At 43.1% G+C, this 23,578-nt stretch overlaps 3 protein-coding genes across 4 annotated transcripts; 2 read left to right on the plus strand and 1 right to left on the minus strand.

Moving 5' to 3' along the window:
- Positions 1 to 554: 554 nt before the first annotated feature.
- On the plus strand, positions 555 to 6,539 carry LOC120712757. Its single transcript, XM_039998625.1, has 4 exons — positions 555 to 1,126; positions 3,622 to 3,846; positions 3,942 to 4,286; positions 5,553 to 6,539. The coding sequence occupies exons 1-4, from the start codon at positions 665 to 667 to the stop codon at positions 6,018 to 6,020; spliced, it is 1,500 nt and encodes a 499-aa protein (XP_039854559.1). The 5' UTR covers positions 555 to 664; the 3' UTR covers positions 6,021 to 6,539.
- A 2,947-nt stretch (positions 6,540 to 9,486) lies between these two features.
- LOC120712765 lies at positions 9,487 to 16,224 on the plus strand. 2 transcript variants are annotated; one of them, XM_039998635.1, is made up of 11 exons: positions 9,487 to 9,744; positions 10,876 to 11,045; positions 11,178 to 11,359; positions 11,448 to 12,209; positions 12,351 to 12,407; positions 12,957 to 13,314; positions 13,409 to 13,608; positions 13,886 to 13,962; positions 14,511 to 14,612; positions 14,751 to 14,946; positions 15,793 to 16,224. In XM_039998635.1, the coding sequence occupies exons 2-11, from the start codon at positions 10,886 to 10,888 to the stop codon at positions 15,880 to 15,882; spliced, it is 2,184 nt and encodes a 727-aa protein (XP_039854569.1). In that variant the 5' UTR covers positions 9,487 to 9,744; positions 10,876 to 10,885; the 3' UTR covers positions 15,883 to 16,224. The 2 variants fall into 2 exon arrangements, with proteins under 2 accessions (XP_039854569.1, XP_039854575.1); XM_039998641.1 differs by lacking the exon at positions 9,487 to 9,744 and adding an exon at positions 9,766 to 9,920 and having other exon boundaries at positions 15,793 to 16,216.
- Positions 16,225 to 16,602: 378 nt separating this feature from the next.
- LOC120712777 lies at positions 16,603 to 17,702 on the minus strand. Its single transcript, XM_039998654.1, has one exon. It carries the CDS (start codon positions 17,413 to 17,415, stop codon positions 16,864 to 16,866), a length of 552 nt encoding a protein of 183 aa, XP_039854588.1. The 5' UTR covers positions 17,416 to 17,702; the 3' UTR covers positions 16,603 to 16,863.
- Positions 17,703 to 23,578: the final 5,876 nt, after the last annotated feature.

Here is a 23,578-nt window from a genome sequence, read left to right on the forward strand (position 1 = left end):
TAATGATATTACATCAAAAAATGCCCGAATGAGTTTTTTTGCGAAGGAATAAAGCATTATTATTGATCGAGTTATGGAGCTTATTTATTATTTAAGGTAATTATACTCGTTTTATTTTCCATTCTTTTAGTTTGTACTGTAAACATTGTTCTTCAAAAATTATATATACATCATTAGTACTATCTTCTGTATCGTATTACAAAATAAAAAATATTTAGTCTAAAGGGCCCATAAAGTCGGGTTCGCTCGGGGGCCCTTGATATCTTAGAGCCGGCCCTTGTGCTCCGAATTTTGGTTCCTACTGCTAAAAAAGTATTATCTATGGAAAAATATAAAAGCCATCACCATAGCCATAGCTTTGAGGTTAAGCTACCAAGGAAACGCTCACATCCGGTATCAGTAGTCGCCACTCCGCGTGGCAACCACATGAGCGAAGCGGCTCAAAACAGACAAGAGACAACCACCTCGCTTCACGCACGCACGCGTCCGCGGTACACGGCACAAGCAAAGCAAGTTCCCAGTTCAAACGCGCTGAGACCGACCGACCCCCCACCGCAGACCGCAGCGCGTGAGGGGGAAGGAAAAAAAAAAGCCTCCAGAGTCCAGAGATTCAAAACCTCCCAAAACCCTCGCCCCCGCCGCCTTCGCCATCGCCGTCGCCGCCATGGACCGGGCCCCGCCGCGCGGCGCGCCCCGCGACGCCGTGGGCCAGCGGTGGCTCGCCGTCTTCGCCTTCCAGGCCGTCCTCTCGGCCGCCGCCTCGGCGCTCCACCTCGCGGCGTCCCCGCGCGGCCGCCGCCACCCGCACCTCGGCGTCCCCGCCGGCCTCCTCCTCGCGCTCCACCCGCTCCTCGCCTGCGCCGCCACGGGGCTCCTCGCGCTGGCGCTCCTCCTCACCGCGTCCCCGCGCCCGCGCCAGCCCCCGCTGCAGCGGCGCGCGCTCGCGACCGCCCTCCTCGCCGCGGCCGGCGCGCTCTCCGTGGGCGCCGCCGCGGCGATTCTCCCCGAGGACGCCGGGTGGGCGGCGGTCGCTGGGCTCGGGTTCCGCGGGGCCGTGCTGGGTGCCGTCTTCGCCGCGCACTACTTTGGCCGTGGGAGGTGGTTGCTCCAGTTCCCCGTCGTGCAGGTGAGTGGATTGGGGGGAATTTAGGGTTTCTCATACATCAAATTGTTTTGAGTTTTATCGAATTGAAGATGGTCTATTGAGTTTTCACGAGGCCGTTGCAACAATAGAAGAGGAACTTTCAGGTTTTAGGCATCACATTGGTATGCGTTTCGATCACCTGCTTAGGGTGATGGTAGTGATTTATGTTAGAGTAAATGTCACTGGCGGTCCCCAAACTTGTGCCGAGATTTCAAGTAGGTCCCGGTAGGGGTGGGCATTCGGTCTATTCGGGTATTTCGGTTCGGTCTATTCGGGTTTTGCGAATTTCGGGTTTCAAAAAATGAGAACCGAAATTTTAAAGACAAAATTAGGAACCGAACCCGAATAGACCGAATATTTCGGTTCGGTCTATTCGGTCCACCGAATTAACCGAATAATAAACACACTATCATCTTCCATCAAAATATATGCAATGAATAGTTAAATAGAAGTACGAGTAATAGCGATAAGTAACTATGAAAAAATAGCATAATGAAATAGACATACAAATATTAAGATGAGATAACAACTATTAGCTAATAAGTTCAAAAATCACATAAGATATCATGGCATACCAAGAGTTTGAATGAATTTCGGGTTATTCGGTCTATTCGGGTTTTGGAGGCTAGGAACCGAACCCTAACCCGTACCCCGAATTAAACCATAAGTGTGGACCGAACCCGAACCCGAGAACCCGAATAGACCGACATTTCGGTCTATTCGGTTCGGTTCGGTTCGGTTTGGTTTTTTCGGGTTTTAAATGCCCACCCCTAGGTCCCGGTACTCTCAAAATGCACATCTAGGTCCCTGAACTTGTCCCGAGTTCTCATCCCGGTCCCGGTACTCTCAAAATGCACGTCTAGGTCCCTGAACTTGCTAATCCATTTCATATAGGTCCAAATCTCCATAACATGCTCTCCAAACAGTACGATTAAGTGAACTAACAGGTGGGGCCCATATGGCAGTCACAGCGTCATCGATCAGAGCGTGTACAGCCCCTGACTAAAAGAACTGAAGAGAGAATGAGTAGTGTTAGCTTAGCTCTACTCAATGTTCAATAGCTGACAACATTCAGCAACGTCCTATTGGCTATTGCTGAATGTTGCTGAATGGTGTCAGCTATTGAACATTGAGTAGAGCTAAGCTAACACTACTCATTCTCTCTTCAGTTCTTTTAGTCAGGGGCTGTACACGCTCTGATCGATGACGCTGTGACTGCCATATGGGCCCCACCTGTTAGTTCACTTAATCGTACTGTTTGGAGAGCATGTTATGGAGATTTGGACCTATATGAAATGGATTAGCAAGTTCAGGGACCTAGATGTGCATTTTGAGAGTACCGGGACCGGGATGAGAACTCGGGACAAGTTCAGGGACCTAGATGTGCATTTTGAGAGTACCGGGACCTACTTGAAATCTCGGGACAAATTTGGGGACCGCCAGTGAAATTTACTCTTTATGTTACTAAAGCAACGGCAAGTGTTCAGGCTATTCCTGATTTATTCTAGTATGCTGCTTGCTGCATGATTCCTTCTGCTTTCTACAGCTTCATTGTAGTTTATTATTTATTGTATTGTGAACTTATGTGGGGATGGCTTCCAGCTTTGGTTGTAATCTGAGGTAAAGAAATGGACATGAGGAAGGAGATTAGTATTATTCTGTTTTCAAATGATTTATTAGACCTGTCCTATCATATAGGCTTGTGCTTTCATCTAGGGGTTATGGTCGAATTTGCATGCATACATTAAATTATTCCTTCTATTTGTTGGTTGGGTGTGTTTAGCCAGTTAGGTTCACTCTTGTGCAGAGAGTTGATACCTGATACCTGATGGCTAGTGGTGACTTCGTATAAACTTAATAGAATCAATAATCCTTTGAAAGTTTTGTTTGGTCAATTTTAAGTGCAAATGATTTCTAATTTGCTTGCCAGTTCAGTTGCTTATACTTTCTTCTGAATTAGTTTGTCTTTGAATCTCCTTGAAAAGATAAAAGTGAGGAATTGAACTCAAGTCTATGACTTGGTTTTGTGCTGTCGATAGTCATCTATCTATTACCACTATTTATAGGGGCACATAGATAAAATGTTCCTGTGCAAACGTGAAAGGGCCAACTAAACCACTTGCTAAATCATCGTTTATTTTTGGCTTGTGTGGTAGTCCCTCCATTTCTTTATGTAGGATGTATTTTCTCGAGCAATATGTAGGATGTATTAGGATATGAAAATGTTGACTTCATAACTTTTTAATAGTAGTTATTCAAATTATTTGTATGTTTACTATACCAAAGATGCATCAATGGGTTCTTGTTGTGGTATTGATTTTGTAGCAACTTATAGTATTTGTCTAGGTATACTTTCAACAGCTTTTGTAAACTTCTAATACGCCATATAGAAGGAAAAAGGAGTATACTTTAGTTCCTTCTACCAATCTCTTAGGCATCGGGCCAGTACTCTTAATTGCTACTTCTTTTTTGTGCAGCGACCTCTATTCTATGGATTGAAGATGGGGCTTCTGCCATCTGGAAAAAGGGCCCTGAAAGTGTCGCTTCAGGCCTTCTGCCTTTCCTTTGTCCTGATTTTACTCCTTCCTCAGCAATTCAGAATTGGAGGCTCTATTGGAAGCCAAATACTTACTCAGATCAGCATCTTTATAGTCACAACTGGGGTTTCCTTCTGTTTGGAAATAAGCCATCATTTTGTCCAGGTTTCCTTTTTGTGATCCAAGTCTTCAGTGTTTAGAGCATGACTAACTTGAAATCCTTTGATCTGTAATTGAATTTCCCGTCCAACAAATTTCAGGTTGTACATACAAGGAGGTGCAATTTTGCTCCACCTCAGAGCACTGCCGCTGCAGAGACTAATCCCACAGAATTTATCCTGGAAACATTGGAACAAAGTGATCCACGGTCATTAATACAATATCTTGCTTACCAAGATTTGTGTGTGGTATCTGAGTCTAACTTGGAACCTTGGCGCCGAGGTGCCTTCTTTGAGGAATCTGGTGAAACTTATAAAAGAATTGTGACAGCTTGTTTGAAACCACTTGAGGAGTTTACTTCAATAATTGCTAGAGCCCTTGAAGAGTATTCGACAGAATCATTGTCACAACAGTCCTTACTCTTCAGTGCATTTGATGATTCTCAGGTAAAGCTAATATGACTTGGGTCGATATAAAACTTTATTTTACTTTTGATGTTGTAATTTATGCTGTGAATTATTTGTGTTTATGTCTTGGTTGCTATCATGGTGCAGTCTTAGTTGGGCCACAGCCAATGACAATTCCTTATCTTTGTGGTCTCTCTTATTTGTTCATATTCTAATAACATAATATTTGTATAGATATTTTCTCATCTTATAGAGCTTTGATATACTTTAGTTACAATTACTCTTTATGTGTTTTCAATTTTCATCCTTGTTCGTAGTATACATATAATTTGAGTTAGTTTTTTTTATGTTAACAATATCAGAAGTGGGTAACTGTAAGCACATATGTCTGAGAACCATGGGAATTTTTTTGTAATAATGGAGGATGGTAATAATTTAGATGTAGAGCTACATGGTTACTTTTAGGTTATTGTTAATGTTAATAGGGGAGATGGGTAAATTAAATGCAAATTTAGAGGGTATGAATATTAGGAGGGTACTTAAGTATGTGACGTTTAGGACAGGCAATCTAGTTCATTTTTTAACCAATTAGCTTCTCCTAAATGTCATGTATTTAAGGGTAGAGGTATTATCATTTTGATAATGGTAGGTGTGAGTAATTTATATAGATTTTAGGGGGTTACTTTAGACTTTTTTTTATGAAAGCATACTTTAGACTATTTTCATAATGGCATGTGTGGTTAGTTCTTAAGAAAATATGATAGATTTAATGGCTATTACTATCAAAATGATGAATAGATGACAAGTCTCGTGAGGATTAACGTGGAGGCTCCAAAAGGATCCCCCAGTTAATAATTGTAAGATACCACCAGAATGGAACTGCTAGCAGGCATGAAGTATCCACAATGAATTCTTGCAAAACTTGATCCATAGCAGCAATTTTTTTTGGTATTATGGTCAACACATGTAGTTTGAACTCTGTTCTACATTATAAAATCATTCATGTTGTAATAATTTCAGCCGTGTCGCGTGGGGTGGCTAACTTTCTTGTACATTATTCTCTTTCATCTTAATTGAGCAGTAGAGCTCCTGCCTTATTAGTTTTAAAAAAATCATGTTGTGATAATTTTGAAAGTGTAGTTTTTATATTGTGAATACAACATTACAGTTGTTAACATTCATATTGAGCATCATGCAGCCACTGGTGTTTTCATTTGGAATGTTTCTAATTGTTTGGTATCAGTCAATGGTGCTTTCGTAAACTAATGCCCAATTTTAAATTATTTTGTGACTTGTTGATTGTAGATATGCACATGGTGTGCTCGGACATTGGCAGGATTAACTGCACGCTCACACCAGGAGGACCGTTATGGAGTTGCTCAACTCACTGGCTGCAATGCTGCCGTGATGACCACGTTACTGTCTGCTCTATTGGCAATTGAGGCATGTTTAGGGAAGAAAATGAACCCACAGCCCGCACTGGGTCCTGAAAACATTAAGTGGGCTAACTTGTCCACAGGACGAAAAGGATCTGGAATTGCAATTGCAACTACGCAAAAAGGTGGTTTGCACAAGAAAGTTTATGCCATGGCTGATGTTCTTCGGACTTCAGTTTATCAGATAGTTTCAGCATTCATTGATGACCTGCGAGCAAATGCAAAACCAGCAAGTTTGGAGAAGAATTGGATCAGTGAAGGGAGGAAGCCAATATATGGTTCGCAAGCAATGTTGGTACAGAAGTTGGGTTTGTTTATCGAGTACCGTGCTGTCTGAATTTGGTTCGAGGTCTCTCAGATCTTTAACTATACTTCAGACCGCATTTGGATGGAAGGGTTTGGTTTTGGGAACTTGGTTCAAAAACCATTGCTTTCCACTAGAACCTATGAAGGAGATGGATCTTCCCATTCACAATTTTCCGGAGGGGGTATGGACCTTGACTTGTCTATTCCTGTTGGGTTGCTGTGCATAACTCTCTCCAGCAGGTTCACTGTATGATGCACCGTGGAAGGCACCCTCTTGGGGAGTGGGGAAACTATAATGCGTTCAATCCGTGTTTCTATCTTGAATTGTATCCTTGCATATTAAAGTTCAATACAGCTGTGTGTTGTATCATGCATGCGAGAGGGAAACAGGTAGACTTAGCTTTTTTTTTTGTTCGCTTATCAAGATTTGTGACGCTGAAACTGTTACTCTACTTTGAAACGATAGCCAAATTCAGAATGCTTTCCTTTAATTTGTGGAATCTGTACTATCAGCTTTCTTTGTTTCATGGTATACATAAGTTCAATGTTATCTCCAGGAACAGATCCATTTTCTTCCCCAGCTACCCATTTGCAGTTTCTGGGTCTTGAAATTAGGCCCAGGGCATGTCCAGTTCATTTTTCTCTCCTGTAATATCAGTCTGAACTAAATTATCGTCCGTTGAGTTTGATCCTTTCACTGTTTTTTTCTTTATTAGGTACTGTATGGATTGGATGGATGGTCCTTCTTCACCCGATCAATTATATATCTAGAAAAAAAAATCAAATTGACCTAGCCAAGTTGATTGCAACATTCATACTCTGGATTTTTGGAACTTTATCAAACAGCATACATACATATATACGCATTCTTCATCGGGCAGGCCGGGTGAGAATTCATTCACTCCGTGGGCTGCCGGGCGACAGATAGATAAGGCCCATTAAGCAGCAAAGAAGCCGTCAGCAGCATCTTCCAGCGATCACATTCAGTTCAATGCATACATATTCATGCATGATCCATTTCCTTGCATGCTCACAGTTCATTCAGTCATCTATAGTATATATAGGTACGGACTGTTTTGCCGTAATAATCCGCAGGTCCTGCGTACAATTGACCCATGCATGGATATCCCAATCTGACTTGAGCTATTCCTGCTTGCAACAACACAAAACAAACAGTACATCCAAACAAGTCAACATCACTACATTTGTACATGGACTTCTCATGCAGTTGGAAAACAATTCCATCGTTCAGGAGGCATAACCTACCTAGCTACTACACTACAGGTGAGCTTGGCTCAAGCCGTCAGGCCTTAGTTCTGTCTCTGCGTGCTGGATCGCATGAACCCTGCTCCCTCACCTCACCCACGCAGGCACCCATTTCTTCCGCAAGTTTTATGGCACCCACAGCAGTCCTTGATTCAGACTCTTGTACCTTTTTAATCTTTCCGCTAAGCGAGCCACCAGCTGCAAAGGTAGGGACAGTGAGTAAACAAGAATACACAATAAGTATCCACTAACTCTGGTATTGCTCCGCAACAGGAACTGTATTGGTACCTTGCCACTCGTAAACAGCTTTAGACTCCCTCTTAATCACCTTTGGGTACTGATCTATGCGAGAATCTTCTAGTACCAGTTCTTCAACCTACGTCAAAACAGAAATGAGAATCGAAGCATGAGTTTTTGTAACATATAAGAGTAATAGCAAGTGGTGAATGTTTAGAGGCTCATTAATATAACAACAAAGGGTTGAACTCTATTGATTATCTGCCAATAACAAAGATGTGCACGATACAAGTACCCCAGACAGTACAGCCCTTTTCACTGCCATCGACAGAGAAATTGTGTATCCTGAATAAGCTGCAGCAAAGAGCAGTCTTTTCTTTTAACTACTTATAACATATTCAAAACTATTAGATTGAAACTATAATTTCATATTACTATCCAGGAAAAATAGCATTGATAAATCATTTATGCACGTGAAATTGTAAGTATTGTTGCTATAAATGTTGCAGCTAATTACATTTAATAGAAGAATCTATTATCTAAACTATGGCAAGTAATCCATACATTGCTTGGATTACAGGCAAGCACTGCCATGACATTTTGAGCCTGTCACAGCCAGCTTTCTAAAGTCATAACAACTACGGCATCCCAAAATAATTTAGATAAATGACAACCAAGATAACTACCTTCTTCCACAAGGAAGCATTCTTTCTCTCTCGAGGAACCAGCAGATGATCCCTCAGCCAAGACGCAACCACCCAAGGTTCACAATCAGAATTGCCAATCTTGGCATTCACAGCATTATCTTCAAGGATTTCACACACCTACTGAATGAAAACAGACAAAGGTAGAAATACAAGAGGGTCCGAAAAGAGTTAGTGCAAAATAAAAACTCAACTCCAAATGATGTAAACAACACTCTGAATGTGTATTAACAAAGAACTTTTTGAAGCAGAGAAATTGTATGCATTATCCCTCACATGAGAAGCAAACAAAGTGGAAATGGTTGGTAAGTTGCATAAAATTTAATTTTAGTATTGCTGTTATCCCAAATAAATTTTATGGACAACAATACTAACGGGTATAGAATGTTACACTTTTTTGGTTCGTTTATGCAAGTAAATTCAATTTGCCAATTGCCATAGTAGTTAAATGTCATTATCCATGTGACATATAGCAAAATAGAATTTTATATCAATAGAACACCAATTGCACCAGCGCCATGCAAATCTAAAGCAGCAGTTGATAAACACTTGAACAAAGGCAGGGATATGTCACCACTTCAAATGGTGACAAAGACCTATGTGACAGCCACCAGGCATACCTACGTAGGCTCCATAAACCTGTCGCCACTTCATTTGGCGATAATGGCCTATCGTCAATAGAAATTTCACCTAGCGACGGTTTTGTAGGGCTCACGTGAGTATGCATGTTGCCATTTAAACTGGCAATATAGGTCCTTACCGCTATTTTCAAGTTGTGGTAGACTACTATTTTTACAGTTTTTTAAATTCTAAATTTTCCAATATTGTATTATTGGAAAAAAATTCCTGGTTTGGGGCTCCTGCTCGAGTTACTGTTAGGCTGAACAGCTATAGAGAGAAGGCCCGTGTTTGGATGGGGGTGAAAAACTTTTCATGAAATTTTTTTGCAACTTTGACCACTAATTAAATGTATTAAATAAAGTCTAATTACAAAACAACATATACAACCAAACACGCGCACGGAGGGTTAATTTTTTAAAGGCCTCATTAGATTCGTCTCGCGATTTACACGGAGGGTTGTGGAGGTGGTTTTGTAATTAGACTTCATTTGTACTCTAAATTAGTGGTCAAAATAGAAAAAAAATTCCATCAAATCCAACCAAACACGGCCTGTGCCTGTGCGTCTGTTGAATGGGCTGCTTGCTTGCTTGCTGCTAGCTGTACACCACTCGCTCTCCACATGGACACTGACACATGGAAGCAATGAAGCACGGAGGGAACCGGAGAGCAGTAATCGTCTCTCCTCCCTTCCCATTGCCTTTTTTTACCCAACGTCCTCTCCTCCGTTCCCATCTCGAGTAAGCATCCATCTCAGGACCAAGAAAAAGAACCGCTCGCTTCTCAATTTTCTCTCGGTGCAGTGTGTGTGTTCGTCTCCTTCCCCTTCCCCTCGTCCTTCCAACAGCAGTGGGTTAATCTGGTGTAGGAATCTTTTTCCTCGATCACATCTTCTTTCTCTCAGGCACAGCAAAGCAAAGCAATCTCAAGGTACGGACCGTACCACTAATCCCAACCGCATTTCCTTTCCTTTATTTCTTCTGGCTTCTTTCTTGCTTTGCTCCGGCTCCGCTTATCGACCAGCTCCATAAGCGGCTCTCCGTCGCAGCAAAAGAGAAGCTCGAATCTTTCTCCGCTGTGCTCCTACTCTGCCTCTTCGATTTCGGGTGAACTCCTACTCTAGTGGTCTCGATCGTGGATTGCCCGCCGACGCTATTGATTTTTCGCTGATTTTTGGGGGTTGGATTTTGCTCCTAGCCCTTGTTGCAATGTAGCCAACTAGCCATGTATGCAGGCCACGGAAACCGCAAACAGAATAGGGTTTTGCGGTTTCTTATTTTTATTTATTTGAGAATTTATTTATTTATGGCCAGTAATTTGTGGTTGGTTCTTGAATATTACTGGGGGTTTGAGTTGGCCATCAGGGGTTCCTTCATTGATGTTGCATGTGTGATCTTTGCCCAATTATTACTGGCTTCTTGCACAACTTGTCTGGCTCCATCATTAATCTTGCCCTGCGGCCCCACAAGGAGATTTTGTTTAAGGGTTGGGCCTCGTACCGATTCTTTGTACTGAGAACATTGATTGATTTGATCCTCCATCTATGAGTTTCACCGAGCTTCTGTCTCTTTACCCACGTGTGCTAGTACATGAAATTCAGGAAGAGGCGCGATTGCATTTGTTAACCCAGACCAATGTACTATTGTAGTGTCATATATCTCATGATTTAACTTTTAATTCTACATTATGATCACAACCCCGTGCAAACTGATCACTCATATGCTGCATTGACAAAAATTTCTGCAACTTGGTGTGGAAAATCATCTCAGAAAGGCTTAGTTCACTTTCTTTAATAAGTAGATTGTACCCAATGATGTTGCTTTCTTGTTTGTTGTGAATTACAGACATGCTGTGGAACAGCTCTAGTCAAATTATTTGAAAGTGCACTGTAATTTGCTGTACTTTGCCCTGTGCTTTTGCCTTTGTTTCAAAAAAAAAAAAGTAATACTGGTGATTCCTAAAGAACTTTGCCATTTCTTGCTTCATGCATCAACTGTGCAACTGTATGTACATCATGGTGCACTCTGTTTATTTCTTACCTTTTATTTCTCTTGCTGCCAGCATCTATATAATGGTGAAGAGCAAATCCTCGTGGAGGCAGATTGTGAAAGACAGCAGACCAACAAACGTGTCCATTTCCACAAGAAACCTCAGCCCACAAGATCTTGGAGCTGTAATATTTGGTTGCACAAACAATACCATTGCAGAGTGTCACTCAAGGCAACTTTTCGGTACACTCTTGAATCAAACTCTTCCTGAGCTATGTATTGCAAACTGAGCTCACTTTTATACCATGCCTTCCAAAGAATAGCAACTTGTTAGGTAATTTTGCCAACTTCCTAACCAACCGTGTCATCTTCCAGGCTTGCCAAGAGCACATATCTCCTATGTGCAAAACATTAAGGAAGGATTACCTCTCTTCCTCTTCAACTATGACGACCGCAGATTATATGGTATTTATGAAGCTGCAGGCAGTGGCAAGTTCTGTCCTGAATCAAAAGCATGGTCACATGATGGCAAAGGAAAGACAAGTTACCCTGCCCAGGTACAACCCTTGATCTCTGTATCTTTGGATGTCTTCTTTCTCACTTCAATGAAATGACTTCTATGTGCATGCCATTTTATCGATTTAGGTTGCAGTGCGAGTAAGGGTGTGGTGTTTTCCGCTAGCAGAGAATCAGTTTAGAAGTGCTATTCTAGCCAACTATTACCAGAAGCTTCATTTCTTCCAGTTTGAATTGGATCATGCACAAACACATGTTTTGATGGAAATGTTTACTCCTTCGCCTCCTCCCAACAATTTCTGGAAGCCCTCTGCTGCAGCACCAGCTGATGAGCATGTGAGCGAATTAATATCTTCACCTGTATGGGCACCAGAGTGTGAGAGGAATAATGATCTCAAATCAGAAAAGGTTGTAAAGTCATATGCAGACATGGTAAGGAAGAACAAATTGGAGGAAGTTGGAACAGGAGATGTGGATGCTGAACGTGCTAGCTCAGGTAATGAATCTTCAAATGGTTTTGATGATCTGGATTGTGGAAACACACCACCAGAGAGGGAGGAACATGAACTATCAGATAAGGCGGTTGAAGTACAAAAGCAACTACAATCTGGTCGGCAGGAAAAAGTGCTTAGCATCAATTGGGAGTTTCAAAGGTACAAGATGTTGTCTGCTCGCGCTCGGCGCTGGAATTCTGATTGTTGTGCCAACGCTGCTGAAACTAAAGACAATGAAGCATATAGCAGTAAGTATGCACAAGAGGTCACATACACAATTCTGGATGGGCATTCTAATTTGCCTGAAACCCTAGATACTGAACTCAATCAGCTCTCCTGGGGACATTCTAATTTGCTGGTGCAATTATTGGACTCTGAATCCTGTACAGAAGCCAAGGTTATAAGTTTGCACTTAGCTGATAGCTTACTCTCATGCTGTCATCCTTAGTTTGTGTCTCTGTTCATTCATTCTTGCTAACGTGCTTAATTCTTGTCTATATATTCCAAGTTCCTAAATTTTTTTTGTTTGTTTGTGAAGCTGATAGAGATAGTTAAAGAGTTATCTGGGCGCATAGAGGCGATGGAGAAGAAGCAGGTCTCTTTTGAAATGCTGTAACCTTTGAAAATCATTGCATCTGTTATTATGAACCATGCAATCATATCGTTACGAATTGTGTATTATATACAATTCGATAGGGATGAATCTATATAGCTTAGCTTGAAAAGACAGTAAACCAAGAAATCAAGTGGCATCACGTTGAGTACACCTTTTTAATATTATTTGATATGTACTAAACTTTGGTTGCACGCATGTAAGGTCAGAATAGCTAAATTTTGCACACTAGAATTGCAAAATTTGACATGGCACTAAAAGTGAGCATCCATAAGACCCTAGTAGTGCTTTTAGCTAATGGCTATCTATCTGCTTACTAGAAATCAAAGAAGAATGCTCAAACAAAATGATTTGGTCACTGTGCTTATAAATTGGTCTTGCATCTAGTTACTTCTTTTACCTAACGATTACATTTTAAACTAAGTTTCATATACTCTGTCGAGTAATATCATTCGTTCTCAACTAAAGCTTGGAAGTCCTGGAGGATCAATCTTTCGTGGTTGTTTAATCTAATTTATGCTCAAAATTCAGGCTTGGTCCAACAAAGAAGTTAGACACTTGCAAGGGGTGAATGAGAGGTTACTGAAAAGGATTGTGGAGCTAAAGGGCACAGTGAAGACACTAAATTCAAAAATAGATCCTTTAACACTAGATGATTCACTCAATCAGTTTGTTGAACAATGTTTGGGATCCGAAGATGTCATTTATCTAGTTGGTGGTTGTGATGGCTTCTCACTCTTGCCATCACTAGACTCCTTTTCCCCTTCGTTGGACATACTGACACCTCTCAAACCAATGGCTGTTGGAAAGTCATATGCCTCAACTGTTGCATTAGACAACAAGATATTTGTTCTTGGTGGTGGCGATGGTGCTTGTTGGTTTGATACAGGTCACGAATTGATTTCTATATTTAATTCCCTCATGAGCTCTTGGGTTGCAATTTATGTCCTGATTCTGAGTTTTATCTTTTCTTTTTTATGAAGTTGACTGTTATGACCCAAGGCGTGATGATTGGACCACATGCCCGCCATTGAGTCGCGACAAGGGGAGCCTTGCTGGAGTTAGCGTCAATGGCAGAATCTATGCATTTGGTGGTGGAGATGGAAGCGAGTGTTTCTCTGACGTTGAGATATTTGATCCTTCTCTTGGAAAGTGGATAAAGAATCGGCCTATGCTGGAAAGGGTATTACTTTCCATTGTTCAGTTACTGAAGCCCTTAGTAGAACATGCAGAAATTTTCCTAAGACAAACAACTATTGAGGAAATAATAACCATCTATTCATGGAAAAGTGTGCAAGTGCAATTCTATAGTTACGCAAACAATTCCTTCTATCTACTTTAGGATTCCATTTTGAATTTCCTATACTGTCTTTTCTTCAAACATAGTTTCTTCTGACCCCCTTTTTTTGTATAATGTGATGAATTCTGCAGCTTGAATAACTTCTGTCTCGTTTTTGTAGCGCTTTGCTCTAGCTGGTGTGGAACTCAATGGTGTGATTTATGCAGTTGGTGGCTTCAACAGTGTTCAATATCTGAGGTGCTGTCCTTTGGCCTCCTGCACATAGTATTTAGTTGGTTCATAAAAACTTCTGAACATCTCAAAGCTCATGGACCTATTGTTATGGGTAGATAGGTCTCGCAAGAGGGCAGGGTCGAACCCTACTACTCAGGCGGCTTGGTTGAGATTAGAGACAGAGATAATTCTATTGCTTGATTCATTCTCAAACTCGAGTACACATATATAGATGTTACATGCACCCTTGTGCAAGGCAATCAATCGAGTCCCTAACAAATAGGAGATAAGCTCCTCAATCTTAAACTACCAAAACTAAAAATCTCTTGCCGCAAGGAGTGCGGATTTCCTAATCTTCACGCCGCGCCTTCACGTTTCCTTTTCTTGCGACGTTCATAGACGTGGCCCCACATGACACCTATGGTTCAGTGCAAATCTTGGAAAAACTGGATAATGTCACAGATGTTCACTAGCCTATCCTCTGTTTTTGCAATGGCAGTGAACCTTTTATTTCTTTCAATGAGAGGTACACATGAAAACTTATATTCTAACTTTGTGATGTGTGTTGCCAGCTCTGCTGAGAGACTTGATCCTCGGGAGCCTAATTGGAAAATGCTCCCAACAATGAATGCAGGAAGGGGCTGCCATACACTTGCAGTGCTTGATGAGAAGATGTAAGTGTAGGTCTTTGTTTATATGTGAAAGCAATTAACTAAAGATCTGTAACATGTTTTATTTTGGAAGAAAAGTTGTTCCGAGTCGTGTGTGTAGTATGATGTATATTATATAATTTGTCTTGCCGTTTCTTCTAGATTTTCAATTGGTGGTTATGACAATGGGGCTAAAGCTATGGTGGCTACTGTTGAGATGTACGAGCCAAGGATGCCGTCATGGGTGATGGTTGAACCCATGAACCACACCAGAGGATACCATTCTTCGGCTGTGCTTGGTGGCTCGATATTTACATTTGGTGGGGTGAAAGGTGAAGCAGATACTATCCTGGATGTGGTATGTAGCAACAGCAAGTCACAATTTTTACCATGTCCATTTGGCTATCTATACTGCATCAGTTACTCAACTAAGCTGACTCCAATTATCATGAACCTACAATCTCATATTTACTTTTCAGTGTTTGATAGTGAGGCAGCCAATGAATTGGTGCTTGTAATGGGTTTCCCTGTGTCTACTGCATATATCAATGGCCATATCATTCTTGCATGCTAGATTGCTAGTGTCTACTGCATTTTGGACAGACACTGATTCTTAGATCCCTAGATAACTGTGGCCACATATTCATATTCCTAGAGATAAATTTCTCACCGTGTCTGTTGTGCTTTCTGTTACTGCAGCTATGACCCAACTAAGCTGATTCCAAGTATTAAAAATCATGTACTTAGAATTGTGTTGGTGTTTTGTAGTGAGTCAAGCAGTCATTAAATTGTACGTACTTGCCAAGGGTTTCCCTGTGTTTGCGGCATATACAATGTTCCATGCTAGTGTACTTCAGAAGTTCAGATGAAAAGGGATTCTTGGCTTCCATAAACATCTGCTTTTAAAATTTTGTATGTGATGCACAGATATCAAACTTGTGATGTGAGTAACAGTTAAGCTCTAGTGTTTGTTGGTATATCAATTGTATTTAGCTGTCTGTTTTCATAGTGAGTCGCCCGCTAAGTCACTACTATTTGTTATCATATCAGTCCCATACAAAAACTGTGCCAACTGCGTTTCGTTTGAACACAGGTTGTTGGGTTCCATAAGCATGCGTTCACCATTTTTTTTCCCTGTACCATTCTCAATTCGTGTTACAACTGACAGTCAAGGGGGTTGGTGTTGTGGCTATTCATTTGTCAGGTGGAACGGTACAAGGAAGGGTGTGGCTGGGTGACTACTGGGTTGAAGTCCATCGGCAGGAGATGCTACTGCTCCGCCATTGTTCTCTGACTGTTTGTTTACAGCAGTATAATACTTGCGTGGTGAATTTGCTACGATAGCTTCTGACAATGAATTGACCAACAAGCAGATAGTTAAAACTTAGAAAGCCCTCGTTCGACCTGATGAGCTGAGACCTGTAGACATTGAGAATGCGATGTGTGTGTGTTGAGACCCTCGTTTCTTACTCTTCCTCTTGTTCCTGATCCGAACCACTGCAAAACATTGATGTGTGTGTGTTGTCTGGTTTGTGATACGGCAACACCGGATGTGAAACTGAATCTGTACTGAACTAGTAGATGCGAACGCAATGGAACAACATGGTGATGGCTATCTTATATTCTTATTTGACTACTGAGCTTTGCCCTTTTCAGTTTTCGCTGTTCACTGAAGCAGCAGCGGCTGCTTTTGTGTTTGGGTTCAGTCACCGTTTCACAGCTCGTGTTGATTTGCACGGTTTGTTCTTGTGCTTCCATATGATGATCTCGAATGTTTAATTTTTTTTTCCTGAATCATGTTTAACCCAAGATTTGCGACCGTTTGTAACGCAAATGTCACTACATTTTTGGAATTGAATTAATTGTCACACCAATGTTCCTGGAAAAAGTTCTGTCCAAGTCAGCGATTTGCGACAGTTTAGCGCGTGTTGAGTAGAGACTGAAAGCGCGACAAATCGCAACTCCGTTAAGCAATTTGGCTCTTTTCGACTTTCAGCACGATGAAAATGCGATGGATGCTGAATGTTTCGTGCTCAAGACATGTAAATAGCCATTTGAAGCAGCCATTCTAAATTTCTAATTCATGAACCGTGAATTCACATTACAAAAACTCACGAACGCATTGGCAAACAACGAACACGTCATTGCCTGTCCTAGGCTCCTTGGCAGTTAGTTCCGGCAGGTGGTGGATGCGGCGCCGCGTAGCAGTGTGCCTGCGCCCCGCGCCCCCATCATGTGAAGCCACAGGCAAAGGCCAAGTCCGATGAACCAACCCTTAACTCACAACCAGAACGTTGCCGGCCACGCCCTCGGGCCTGGGCGCCGCGGGCAGCGCCGGCCTCCGCGGCGCGGCGGCCGCGAGCACCGCGAGCGCGCCGGTCCTCACGGCGGCCTTCCTGGCGCCGGCCGCTGCGGCGGCGGCGGGCTTGGCGCAATGCCCGCGCGGCGAGAGGAGCCGGCCGCGGTGCGCGTCGAGTCCCCCGCCGCAGCTCCGGGACGGCTTGAGGCGCTTCCGGGGCGGCTTGGCGAGGTCCTCCAGCGACCCCACGGCGGCGAGCGAGGCGAAGGACTGCGACCTGCCGTCGAAGAACCTGGACAGGCCCCGCTTGAAGGGGAGCTGCGTCATGAGGCCGGACATCTCGAAGCGGCCCGGCCCCGCGCCCGAGGAGGAGGGGGAGGAGGAGGTCGCGTCGTCGTCGAGCTCCGACGACGAGCCCGCGGACGACTCCCCCGACGACGTGGACGGCGAGCCGATGTCCTCCTCCTTCTCCCCGCACGCGGCGGCCTCCTCCGGCCTCCCGCCGCGGAACAGGAAGTACGCCTCCATATCCAAAATCTCCGAGTCGCCCAAGTCCGAACACCGATCGGACCAGATGAAACGCAAGCAAAGATCAAAGCAGGCAGGCAGGCAGGCAGGCAGAGAGAGAGAGAGAGAGAGCAATAGCAGCAGCAGCAGCAGCGTGGGCGTGACACGGCGTGGGCTTGGGGAGCGGACGGGCAGGCAGGTATAAATGGGGGGACGGAGCTGGGCGTGGCCCGGGGTGGATAAGAACGCGACGGGGGGAGGGAGAGCGCTCGGGCGGAGGAGTCAGCGGACGCGCGCGAGCGGAGGGGATAAAAGAGGCCGCGGGTTTATTTATGCGCAATAAATGCGAAGGGGTGCGTTGGATTCGGCATTATCATCGCCCGCGCCTGCCGTGCCGGCCAGCTAGTGTATCCCTCTCGCTCAGGTTTTTCTCTTTTTTTTTTCTCGCTCTCGGCGAGAGGATAAGGCCGCCACATGGTTCCGGCTCGCGCGGCTTTGGAACCCGCGTGCGCGCTTGACCTGTTTGGTTCCACCTATCGAAAAAAAATCTTATATATATAAAATACTAAACAAAATTTATTTGTAAAATTTTTTAATCTAATGTCAGTAATTAATCGACGATTTGCTACAGTTAATAGTCTCTAATTATTCAATTAAAGATCTTATTAGATTCATCTCGCGAAGTAGTGCAAGGTTATGAAGTTAGTTTTATAAATTATCTTTATTTAATATTTTTAATTATTGATAAAATTTTTCGCAAACATAGCCTGAGCTGCGGTGGGGCCGGGGGCGCAAGCTACATGCGACGCGTGTTTTTCGGCGGGGCGGGGGGGTTCAGTTTTCTCCTTTGCCTGCAGGATTTTTGCTTTTTGGGGGCAGGGCAGGAGATAGAGAGCTCTCGGCTCTCCCCCTTTCGAATTTGAATTGACCTGTGCGGCCAGCGCGCGTTGCATCCCTATCGGCTGCGCTGCGCCTCTAGCTTATCTGCTGCTCCTGTGGCGATAGGCAGAGGCAGAGGCAGGCGGGTTTATTATTACTGGCTGAAATGGAAGCCCTGTCCAGAATTTTCCTTTCTTTCTTTTTTGAAAAGAAGATGTTTTTGTTTCTTCTTTTTAGCAAAGGAGCAAAAAATACTTTCTGGAGCGCGACCAATAATTGCATTTATCTGGGAATTTCTGTGAATATGCGATCGGGTGCTTTCATCATATGAACGGTATTGTTTTGCAGGTACCTGTCTGATTTTCATGCCATTGGAAAGCACTGAAAACACATGCGTTCACGCTCACCTCTTTTGGACCAAAAATATCTTTCCTCTGATAAAGGCACAAATAAATAATGTGCATCTTATCATATGAAAATTAGATTTCTAATTAGACATATGTGAACCATATGATTGATATAATCTAGTAAGAGTGGAACAAACCACTTGCCTAAAGCAAGAAACAACACGAGACCATTAGACGTTACTGTCTTCATCAAAGCTGATCAAAGCGCCCCGGAGGAAACACAAAGAAATTGGCGAAGATTCCGTTGGGTCTCAACGCTCTCCCTAAGCAGATGCCAACTCTTGTGCGGAGCTGACTCAGCCGGCCTAGTCCTGCCCCCCTTGACCGCTAACCTATGGTCCAATCTTCGCTTTGGCCACACCTTTTCTTCGCCTGAATGGACCGGCATTGTCCATTCCTGCGCCTTATCTTGGCAGCTCCCGATAGCGAAATGCTGTCCCAACAGCAGGAAGCTCTTATCTGAAATGCCTTGGACAGCTGGTAGCTATGCCATTCAGTTTGTTGGGCTAACCCTCTTGCTAGTAGCAGACGGTACAGAACCCCAACGTTTCCGCCGAAGAGCATTGCGGAATACGCCCCCGGAATCCCATGGAAAAGCACCAAGATCACCGAGCGATACGAATCTGCCATCCATCAGCCTCGCCGTCGCCGATCCCCCCGGCAAGGTGTTCACTTGTTCAGAGCTCAGCGAGTCAAATAAAAAGGATTGAATCATTGAAATGTTCAGCTCGGGTCATGGAAGGGAAGAAAACCATATCCATTCGTGGCCTGGCCTGCGGCATGAGCTTATCTGCCGGAGGAGACAAACTATAGTCTATCTATGACAGGTTAGGTTAGTTAAAGCTGAAGACCGGGGCTAGTGCGGCTAATCGATTACGCTTATCCGCTAATCCGCAGCTGCGACCTGCGTGGCGACAGAAACATAACTCTTAATCGATGGGCATGGCGGGGAGTTCGTTCTGACAAGAAAGGTAGGGAGCTGTGGACCAGCCAAGATTATCCTGGTCAGACAAAGATAACAAGTTTTTGGGCGGCAGATTTGTAAGCTTCGGGCCCAGACGTGTGACAAGCGGCGCGAGAAAATGAGAACAAGGTGACGGGTGCATTGCGTCAACAAACCAAGCGTTGCGTTTCCGCGCAGAGGTGGCAGTAATCCTTCACCGACGCCGGCGACGGGCAAGGCCGCCTACCAGCACCGAATAGACGGGTGCATTGCGACGGTTGGCAGCGGTGTCTCCCAGCAGCTCGCGGCGCATCCGCATCCGAGTTCCGGCGATGCCCGGCGGCGAACGGCAGGCGGCGGGAGGACAAGAAGAACGAGTCGGTGACAAAAAGGGTGATATGTAAAGTTACAGGGGGTAAAATGTAAAAACTCGGATCGCCATCAATAATAGCGATCCGAAATACGGGGTCAAATATAAAAATTATCGCAACTAATATTTGCGATCCAAATTAGTAAGTAATCTGTAATCAGGGGTAAAATAGAAATAAATTGTGATCGCGATCAAAATAAGTAAGGATGTGTTTGGTTGGAGAGCGGGATGGAATAGAATGGCTCCATCCCATATTTTTAGAGTGGAATAGCTCTAGTAATTGTTTGGTTTGAGGAATAGAGCCATTCCATTTTGTGTTTGGTTCGAAGGACGGAGCCATTCTATCCTTTGTTTGGTTGGAGAACAAGAATGAAGACATGTTTCTGGTCACCCACTTCTCTTTTGTGGTGAGTTTACCACCAGTGCACAACCATAACCCACGTATAAACAATGGAACAATAGCATACATCACAAATATATATATATATATATATATATATATATATATATATATATATATATATATATATCGCGATGCGATAATTACTACCCACCAGCCGATTCCGTATTTATTGTCTATTTAGTGCCCACTGCTCTAAATAATATTTAGCACACCACCGGAGCACTGGCTAGCATTAAATCCCACAACCATAAAATATCCAATCTATTTACTACAACCTTATTTTGCAAGCCCGCAACACTATCTACGGTTCTAAGATATTTACTCCTTATACACACAATTTTTACTCTATCTTATTATTGTTATACTGTTGTTTTCATATCACTGTGGAAGTCATAAAGTTATTTTGAACACGACAATAAAATTTCCAAATTGTCAAGAAGTAATATTTCAAATGATAATTACTCAGCTTGCCAATGAAATTTACTCCTTTTTGTGTGCACTATGTTTACCACATGTGTGCACTATGTTTATTCTTTTGTGTGATATGTATACTCTTTTTGTGTGCACTACGGAATATTACTCCTAATTGTACTCATATAAAATGGAAAATTACTATATCTAGTATGGCAAAATATTAATGCGAATATAAAAATACTTGCACATTGGAATAAAGGAATAATATTTCCACATGTAATTATTAGAAAATTTTAACATGGCCAAACAGTAATAACATCACCTATGAGAAGGTGTTGATTTTCTATATAGTGGTTCAAATTTACTCCTTCGTGGGTTTTGAAAAATACTTCAACAACGGAGTAGTAAAATACTCATATAGCGGTTCAAATTTACTCCTCCTAGTTTCACGAGATTAATTAGTGTATAAAGGATTGCTATTTTGTTCATACTTATAAACCCAAATATGAAATATTATTCCATATTCTACAATATTACCCCTCTTTCCTCCCCATTCTTGATTCTACGGTCGACCGTGACCAACGAAACCCAAGGTCGAACCGCCTGCAACTCGCACATGGTGGCCCCCACCAACGCCTCTTCCCCTTCTCTTTTTTTTTCTTCAATCGGCAGTTTCCCCCCTCTCTCGCCCTCTTTCCTCGTGCTTCCCCTTCCCCCTCCCCCCTCTCTCTCCATCCCCCCACCCCTTCCTCCTGCTCCCCCGGCAGCTGACCGGCGGCTGGGCGGAGGCGGCGTGATGGGCCGGCAGCGGGGAGACCGTGGGGAGGGGAGGCGTGGCGGCGGCGGGCGGGAAGGCCGCGGTGCGGCGAGCCGGCGAAGGGAAGGCGCGGCAGCGAGGAGCTCGCCCCGAGGCGGTCGACCCTGGCCGCGGCGGCGGTGGGGAGGTGGCGGGGCGGGCCAGCGGGGAGGTGGCGGCGGGGAGCTCCGGCGCGCCGCCGGCATGGTAGCGCGGAGCTCCCCAGGTTTGAGTTTTTTTTGTCGCAAAATTTTTTTGCAAAATTTTTCTACTGCAAAATTTTTTTCTCTTGAAGGTTCCCTGTTTCCTAATTTTTTTTCAAAAAATTTTCTGCTCTCCAATTTTTTTCTTTGATTTTCCATCTTAAATTTTTTTCTCTAAAATTTTTCTCGTCAAAAATTTCTGTCTTTTTTTTCTCAAAAATTTTTTCTTGAAAAAATTTCTTTAAATCAGAAAACAACAAAAACTTACTAAAATAGAAAAAAAACGAACAGTCGGAAAATCGATCGTACGGAGCTCCTCCGTAAGGTTGACCGTAAAATAGCCACACCCTCTTTCCTCTCGCTCGCATATTAGCCGGATGCATGTAACTGTACTCTAGAATTTCTCATGCGCGTATTTTTAACTGCACCTAGAATAATGGTTTGAATGATGCATGCATGCATGCATGAAGGCTATATCTCTCCCAGACCCAAACTCACGCGTAAATTGCTCCTTGAAAAATTCTCACCCACACTAGCTAGCAATGGGATGAAAGTGGTAATCTGAACTGTTAGAATAAATTTAATATTTTAAAATAGATATGTATAAAATTTGATGGTGATCATTTCTTATATTATCAAGCATATTATTACAAATAAGAATAAAATTTTGCATAAATTATTTTATGCATTATTTGCTCCCTACAACAAAAAAAAGTGAAAAAATACCGAATTTGTTTCCGAATCCATACCGAATTTTATATCTATCATTTGAGAAAATATAGGATGAATTTAAGGTTTACCTTTTATGAATCTTTACAAGCTCAATGCTCAAAACAAGAATACAAATTTGTATACAAGATTCTATATCCTATTTATTCGCAATCAAAGAAAAACGACCAAAAAACTGATTACCGAATAATTACCGTTTCCGACCGTTTTCATCCCCTACATATATGCAAGCATTGATAACCCCAGCCGAAAATTTCTCTCTTACTAAAAGTAGACAACATTGAGATGTTAATACTCATTTAATCCTAGAATCATTTTTCAGTTTCCGTGCATGCAAGGTTGTGTCTCATAAATAGGGCATAGCATGCGTGCATGCAAGTTCCACACTGCTGTCGCCGAAGACGAACTTCTTTTTTACTTCCCACGCCCTCCACTTTATACTCCACCCGGATACCAACAGCATAGAATACACACTTGCATACACCACAATCTTTTTTCCCTGTCACAATCCACACAACTCAAACATAGCTCTTTACTCCCACATATTCCACTTTATACTCTACTCGCATGTTTTCCACAACTCTGAAGTTACTGAGCCGCACAACGATCCAAGCATGACACCCTTTTTACTGGTCAACTAGTGCTCTATTAACGTGTGACATAGTCAAACTGCATTAAAATAGACCACCCGCATCAAACCAGGGCTCCAAGGTCAAGTATGCATTAAAAGCACACACACAACACTAGATTTTACTACATTCACATGGTGGCACCGTAATTTCTCCTCGTCGGAGAGCCAGTGGTGCTCCGCCGTGGGTGTTGAATATATATATATATATATATATATATATATATATATATATATATATATATATATAGTATTGATATATGGACCCCGGGGTCCAAATACGATTCAGTCCCAGCGAGCCGAACGCGGACAGGGGAAAGGAGAAGCCGACCCATCGGCTTGAGGCCGCCCGCGTACAGGAGCACCGGCTCGGGAGCCCGTTCGATTCGTCCGTGCTCCCAGCCTCCCACCT

Source organism: Panicum virgatum, chromosome 1K (assembly GCF_016808335.1).
Source record: "Panicum virgatum strain AP13 chromosome 1K, P.virgatum_v5, whole genome shotgun sequence".
In the NCBI taxonomy this organism is placed as follows: domain Eukaryota; kingdom Viridiplantae; phylum Streptophyta; class Magnoliopsida; order Poales; family Poaceae; genus Panicum; species Panicum virgatum.